The 7,681-nt window shown below is 36.0% G+C and overlaps 1 protein-coding gene across 2 annotated transcripts; it reads left to right on the top strand.

Moving 5' to 3' along the window:
• Positions 1-2,185: 2,185 nt before the first annotated feature.
• Positions 2,186-5,608, top strand: LOC18430929 (uncharacterized). Of its 2 annotated transcripts, none has more exons than XM_006841069.3 (2): positions 2,186-3,034; positions 5,182-5,608. In XM_006841069.3, exons 1-2 carry the CDS (start codon positions 2,438-2,440, stop codon positions 5,383-5,385), a joined length of 801 nt encoding a protein of 266 aa, XP_006841132.1. In that variant the 5' UTR covers positions 2,186-2,437; the 3' UTR covers positions 5,386-5,608. The 2 variants fall into 2 exon arrangements, with proteins under 2 accessions (XP_006841132.1, XP_020520936.1); XM_020665277.2 differs by having other exon boundaries at positions 2,186-2,953.
• Positions 5,609-7,681: the final 2,073 nt, after the last annotated feature.

Genomic DNA, 7,681 nt, shown 5'->3' on the forward strand with positions numbered 1-7,681 from the left:
TAACAAAGAGTAACTGTAAGTTTGCAAAGGTTTTCAGTACATTGTCTTGGAGTTGATCATCTAATAATAGAGATGAAGTTGAAAATTTCAGTTTTGATGGCTCCTTCAGATATGGCAGTCATTGTACAACCTTAGATAAGCTCTATGTTGATAAATATAGGCTCTACAAAAAAATTAAGATAGTCATTCAATCAAGTAACCGTATGATATGTCTTAATTATTATTTTTTTCTATAAGTGATCAAACCTAATCATTATTAATGGTACAAGTGATCAAAGCAAATCAAAATTCAACAATATCCAATCTTGTTCATTTTTCATATATTTCATTCAGAGATTCAGCTCATAAATGTTGTATTGGGCTATTAAAAACCTATCTTCCTTAGTATCGATAAGTGATTCATAAAGCATCCTAAAGAAAACATATTCACTTTTGAACCTCCTAAACATAACAGCCCATATTTTCTTCAAAATACAAGCAATAGAAGATGAATTGTGAAGTAGTGTTTCCACTACAAGGCTTAGTAGAAGCTACCATAGCCAGATCAAGACCACTGAACGAGAACAAACATGGAAGAACCCCTCCTCAAATTTAGTGAAATTAGCTAACAAAATGTGAGCAGTACATGCATGTGAATTCTTTGATCCTCGCAAAAGCAATCACTAATCTATTACAGCCCTAGAGAGAGATTCAGTTTCTCTAGCAAACAATCAACAAAGAAATCCATTCCTAGTTTACAGATAGAAATAAGAGAGAAAGAGGGAGAGATAGACAGAGAGAGATGGAGGCGGCATAAAAACTTAATAGAAAATTTAACCAAGCGTTAATCACCTGTGAACATCAGCGATATATTACTTTAGAGAGAGAGAGAATAACCCTGCTAGGGGTATGGGACAACAAGTTTGGGGCATTTCTGGAATGGGTGGTATGCCAGAGCTCTTGTTTGCTAGGTCTTCAACGAGTTGGGGTTCCGCTGGTTAAGACTCAGGGGGGCTTTGTGAAGAGAGAGAAAGGGGAGAAGAGAGAGGTAAGGCTTTGGAGTCGTAAATGGAAAGGAGGACCGACAGAGAGATAGGCCTCTTTTAAAGCAGAGGCCCTTCCCGTCTGTGTTTCAAACATCCCCACTTAATAACAACGAACCTGACGGTGAATGGTCCTTGCTTTATGTCCCTTCACAGTTCTCAAGTTGGAGCACAGAGTTTGGGGCATTGCTCTTTCACGGAGGAGAGCGGGAGAGAGCAAGCTGGGGCAAAGATTATTAGAGGCGAGCAGGAGAGGAGCGGCAATTTCAAAAAATTATTTTAGAGAGAGAGAGAAGCAAAACGAAAACACCGACGACTCGGTGAGGAGCCGGTTAGACGTTAAGCTTCTCATTTTGATCTAGAGATTCACACTCATTTCCAGCGGCTTTTATCGGGGTCCTATATAATCGGATGTAGAAAGGTCCTACAAGAATTTTTTTCTACTCATATGTGCATGACATCATCATTAAAATTCGTATGGATTGTTAAAAAAGTTATCACATGAATATGAGATTTGATTTTTCAATAGATTCGTACTAAATTTGATGGTAATTTTTTGAAATCCTATATATAAGACGAGAGTCCTATAAAATCATAAATTTAATAGTGATCTTTTAAAATCCTATATATATATATATATATATATATAAAAGTGAAAAGAGGGTCTTATAAAATTATAAATGTAATGATGATCGTTGGAATCTTATCTACATAGTTGAAAAAAAAATCTTATAAAATTATTTGATATGGATCTATAAAAAAACCCAATCCTACACTTCTATATAACTTTTTTTTTTTTGTTTTTTATAAAAGTCCATGTAAACTTTGATGGTAATATCCTACGCACATAAACTCCAGAAAGATCGCATAAGACCATTACTCCTTTATAATTTGCCATTCTTTCAAGATATTCATGCTCGGAAGAATTTCCAAAAAAACACACTAGATTGCACGCGTACCCGTACATTGTGCATTGAAGTCGACCGGATGTACATGCTGGTATCTGCTCCCACGTAGCAACATAAACTGGTTGGTGGGCCACGTGTGGCCCAGCAATGCGCACACTTGCTTGTTCCATGCAAATCACCCTCCCCTCTCCTCCTCAACCAACTCAACACCCCATTCTCTCAATTATTTCTTATTCTCTCTGTAACCTGCATTCCAGTCCCTCTCTTTCTCTCTCTAAAACTTTGGTGGAAGAAAACAGATATCTGTGTGAATGACCTCTTGCTCATAATCAGCAATTGAAGAAATATGTGAATCCTTTTCTCTCTCAACAAACCCAGAACCCGTTCGAATCTTCTCTGTTTTTCTTCTTTTGACTGTTAATCTGTTTCTCATCTCCACCACTATTCTTTGTCGTTCCGTCTTTGGAAAACGATTTGCCGCTGTTGTTGCTCTTGTACACAACCAAGATGTCTGGCCTATCCCTTGCAGTGGCACCGAGGACCGACTCCGGACGTCCGGAAGCTCCTGATCCCGCTGCGAAACAGAGGCAACAGCAGCCTGTGGTTGGTGGTGTTATGGGATCTCTGCGCGTGATAGAACTCCAGCTGGTGGCCTTCATTATGGTCTTCTCAGTCAGTGGGCTTGTTCCCTTTGTGGACCTGGCTTATCCGGCCTTTGTTTCGGTTTATCTGGTGGCCCTCTCCCGCTGGGCCTTCCCCAACTATGCGGGCCGCAGCTCATCCCCGGAGGTATTCAATGGAAGCCGCATGTTTCAGTTGTATGTGGTTCTCGGCACCACCGTGGGGCTCTTCTTGCCCCTGGCGTACGTGCTCGGGGGATTTGCAAGGGGTGATGATCATGCAGTGCGCTCTGCCACTCCCCACCTCTTCCTCCTCTCTTTCCAGATCCTCACTGAGAATATCATCAGTGGCTTCTCCCTCTTCTCGCCCCCGATCAGGGCCCTCGTGCCGCTCCTCTACACGGTGAGGAGGATCTTTGTCATCATCTATTGGATCTACGATGTCTGGTTCAACAAGACTTTGCCTGCTAATGCTCCTCTCAAGGTTAGTGCTGGTCGCATCACTCTCATTTGTTCGAGGCCATTGCAGTGCAGGGCCCTGTACCAGACCTTCTGATGTGCCATATGCATCCACCCTAGTCTAAAATCCGTGGTGCATTATCTATCAATACTACAATTAACGATTTAAATGGCCATTCATTCTTGAGTTTCAATGGTCGTATATGAATTATCTACTTAAAGAAATGGGTGATATATAGTGAGTGTTCCTTATCTTTGAAAGTAATTTTGGACTATAAGGGTGTTGGGGGGGGGGGGGCGGCTCGGCAGAGTTACTCGGCCTTGCCTCCCGGTAATACCGAGTTGTTTGTACAACTCGGAACCTGTGAAAAAAATGTGGAAATGTTATATAAACTATTTTATATGATTTGGTTGGATTTGGAAAAGATTGGTGAATTTTATATTATTTAGTTGGATTTGAAAAATATTGGTGAATGTTTTATGCCATTTCACCATTTTTATATTTTTATTTTTTGATTTTTTTTTTAAAGGGAAAGTTTTCCATGATCCCCCTCTAACAACTCGCGCTAACGAAAAATATAAAAATATATTTTTAATAAAATAACATGGTTAAAATACCCTTGAAAGTTTCAAGGGGTAATTTGGCCACTATTTTTTATCAAAAAATTATTGTTAATATATATATATTTTTTTATAGGTGCACTCCAATGAGAAGATGGTACGTACCAAATTTTATATTGAGATAAATTGTATTATAAAAACTAAAAATAAAATATTTTGAGACGTCGGATCTAAGATCAAACGGTGAATGGCTCTCTCCATAAAAAATGGATGGCTCGATGGTAGGGGGAGGATAGAACTTCTATATTATAGGGAACATAGAAAGCTTTCCCTTTTTTGTAAATATCCTATACTATAAATCAGGGGGAGGATAGAACTTATATGTCGTAGGGGAGCATAGAAAGCTTTTTTTTTATTTTATTTTAATATCCTACACTATAAATCAGTTTTTTAAGCCGTTTTTCTAAGCCTTTTTTCTCTACTTTTTCAAGCTTGTTTTAACTTTCTAAGTTTGTTTTAGGTTTTATTTTACTTTTACTAGAAATTTTTCAATTTTTAATATTATTTTCCATTTTTTAATTTTTAATATTTTTCACAATATTTCCTATTTTAGGTTCTTTAGGGCCTCCTGGCCTTGTACAGGACTCGGCCGAGTTTACTTAGCAAGTCCCAACACACTGGACTATAGGATGGAGTGAGAGGGTTGAAGATGAAGATATTCTATCCTACTGCTAATCAAAAGAAGTGTGTTATCAAGTGTCTTTTTCTAAGACAAAAATGGTAGTAATCTCCTTAATGCAGATTGTGCATAGCATCTAATTGCATGTTTTTCATTCACCATGATGGGAGAACTTGATGAATGATGACAAGCAAAGCCAATAGATCATCATCACTATTTGGGATTGGTTAATGAGATAGTTGGAGAAAATACCAGTAGGCTGGAGTTTGTCTTAGGTCACTAATCCTTTTAGGATTATGGTCATCCAATGGCATATTTCATACATTTCTCTAGGACATAAGTAGTCCTTTTCTGTGGACCCTCTCTCTAATATTCCTGTTTTTATCCCTTGTCTATAAGATTCATTCATGGTTGTGTATAAGATGTAATCGTTCCCTCTAAATGGAAAATTGCACAGAACAGAGGAGCGATTTAGACACTTTTCTGGGAGGTTTATTACCATTTGATGATCTTTTTTCTATAAATTCCCACGGTCCGGCATTGTAACTTGGTAGGGGTTGGTCCTCGTCATTTATGGAAAAAGGATAGGGGGTTGGTCCTTGTCATTTATGGAAAAAAGATCATCAGAAGGTAATAAATAAACCCCTCGGAAAAGTAGTTAATCTCTCAACAGAGAGACGAAAAAAAAAAAAAGAAAGAAAGAAAAATGGACCCCAACCAAAAGAAGAGAAGACAACGAATTGAAAGATTGGACTGAACAGATGCTTGAAATAAAGGAACATAATTTTGAATAGCAAAGAATAAAGATTGCTTCAAATAACATAAGAGAGCAAAATGGAGATATTTTTGCTATGCACTTTCACCATCACCTAATCCGATGTCGCACTGCTCGGCTCGGCTAATGTGGGGATATCTGCTCATTTGTGTGGCAGGATGTGGTTTGGTATTGGTTTGGGAAGATCTTGGCCATGGCGAATTTTGTTTATTTCTCTGTCAGTCTCTTCTGTTTTCTTATTCCAAGGTTCTTGCCAAGAGCCTTTGAGAGATATTTCAATGAGAGGGATGAAGTGTATTCCAAGACTGTCGAGGACAAGCGCTCCGCCGCTGCCGCCGACGAGCAAAAGAAGGGAGATTAAAGAAGGGAGGGTGATATGTAGTATTAAGATCTAATTTTCATATTCTCCTTCTCAGAGTCATCTCATGGAGGGTTGAGGGTTGTGTTTTCCATGCTTTTGACTGTTGCATCATGGTGTTTGCATTTTGTTGTGATTTAGATGCTTTCATGTCTAAGATAACGAGTTGTTGAACAATGGTTTACTTAAGAATAAGTGGGCACATGCAACCTACACGATTTAGACATACTTCCTTGGGCTAATGACCCACTTCTCGAGACTGGTGAATTGTTTTTCGGAAAATTTTGTTCGTACCATGTTTAAGTATGGAATTTATGGACTGGTTCAATTTTAGGAGAGAATTTTAGGAGAGAATGATACTTATTTGATGAGACTATTTACTTTTAATACAAGAATGTTACAATCATAATCAATAATCATATTAATAATCCGATGTGTAATCGGATGGATGGTGATATGTCATTACTTGAGTACAAAATCCGACACAAATTTTATCGAAAGCTGTGATACATTTTAATATATTAAATTTCACATTCAATGGATACAAAAAATCGTGACTTTTTTTAATAAAAAATAAATAGTCTTATTGTATCTTAGGCTATTTTTACATTGGGCTGGTACTGTTTTTTAACATGCAAGTTTTTTTTTTAAGAAAAAAGTTTATACAACGATGTTACTTTATAACGTAGAACTACGGATGTCTTTCAAAAATCCATTGAAAAAAAAAAGTGGTTTTAATAGATTTCATATGTTTATAGATCTATTTGATTTTAATCAATTTTGAAATTTAAAATTTTATCATTAAATATAAAAATAAATTTTGAAATAGTTTAAAAATACTTTACAAATTATATACCATGATAAAATTTAAAGGCGCATCTTACTACTACGGATGCAATTTAAAGGCGCATCTTGCCATTACGGATGCATCCGTATGCAAACTGCATTTTTTGCCCTTTAAACAATTGTTTCATGAGGCGTTTTTGCCCTTTAAACAATTGTTTCAAGAGGCGGGGTACCACACTTTGTGCTGGGGCACCACATTTTTTGCTTTTGTTCAAGGAAAATTGTTTCCTGAGGCGGGCACTACATTTCTACATTTGCGGTCTTTTGAGGTAAAGCATCCTCAGGCGGGGCATAACATTTCTACATTTGCGGTCTTTTAGGTAAAGCATCTTTTGCTGTGGTATAAAGTATCTATTTTAAAGGTGATTTTAAAGATGGATGCAAATAAGTGGGTTTCATCATCCAAATGTTATTTTTAATGGAATTGTTACTTTTACTTTTTATTTTTTCATATACATAATCTCTATGTTAAACACGGTCCAAATGTTATTTTTAATAGAATTGTTACTTTTAGTTTTTATTTTTTCATATACATAATCTATATGTTAAGAGATTACATGTTCATAAAAATTAAATTAAAAAATCTATCTTTTTAAGAGGGGTTCATTTCTACACGGACCCGTAGAAAATTTAAAGACAATTGTTTTTTTCCTCACTCTGAGTGCCATTGGAATCTAAGTATTTTTTTGAATTATTTTTTTAAAATCTTTAAACCCTGGTCCTGAAATCTAGTTGAAAATTCTAGATAAATTTGGGATGTGGATCAATATTTGAAATTCGTGTTAAGTATGGAATTTATGGACTCGTTCAATTTAAAGAGAAAATGATGCTTATGCTTTAGAAAATGTATACAATGAGAACTTACTTTTAATACAAGAAGATTACAATTATTGTCAACAATTGGAGGTGTATTCAGATGGATGGTTATGTGTCATTACTTGAGCTCAAAATTCGATACATTTTTCTTGAAAGTTGTGAGATATTTTCATATGTTAGATTTTACATCCAATGGTTAAGAAAAGTTGTGACTTCTTTTATAAAAAATAAATGGCCTCATGGTATACAATCCTTATGCTATATTTACATTGGGCTGGTAATTTTTTAATTTTTTTTTAAAAACATTGTTAGTTGCTTTTGTTAAAAGAAAATTGTTTCATGCGGTGGGGCACCACATTTTTACATTTGCTGTCTTTGAGGTAGAAAGCATCCATTTTAAAGATGATTTTACAAATGGATGCAAATAGGTGGTCTCATCAACTCACGGTTCAAATGTTTTTTAATAGAATTGTTATTTTAAATATTTATTTTTTGATATACATGATCTCTAAGTTGAGAGATTGCATGTTCATAAAAAATAAATTAAAAAATCTATCTTTTTAAGAGGAGGCTCATTTCTACACGGACTCATAGAACGCATGTCCTTTGCTTAAATACAATTGTCTTTTTTCTTCAC

This window comes from Amborella trichopoda, chromosome 12 (assembly GCF_054954075.1).
Source record: "Amborella trichopoda isolate Santa Cruz 75 chromosome 12, AtrichopodaSantaCruz75HAP2 v2.0, whole genome shotgun sequence".
NCBI lineage: Eukaryota > Viridiplantae > Streptophyta > Magnoliopsida > Amborellales > Amborellaceae > Amborella > Amborella trichopoda.

Bases quoted from the DNA above. Each gene is read 5' to 3' on its own strand.
- LOC18430929 (XM_006841069.3), top strand. From the start codon at position 2,438: ATGTCTGGCCTATCCCTTGCAGTGGCACCGAGGACCGACTCCGGACGT. The intron at 3,035-5,181 runs GTTAGTGCTGGT...TTTGTGTGGCAG, and splicing joins CTGCTAATGCTCCTCTCAAG to GATGTGGTTTGGTATTGGTT.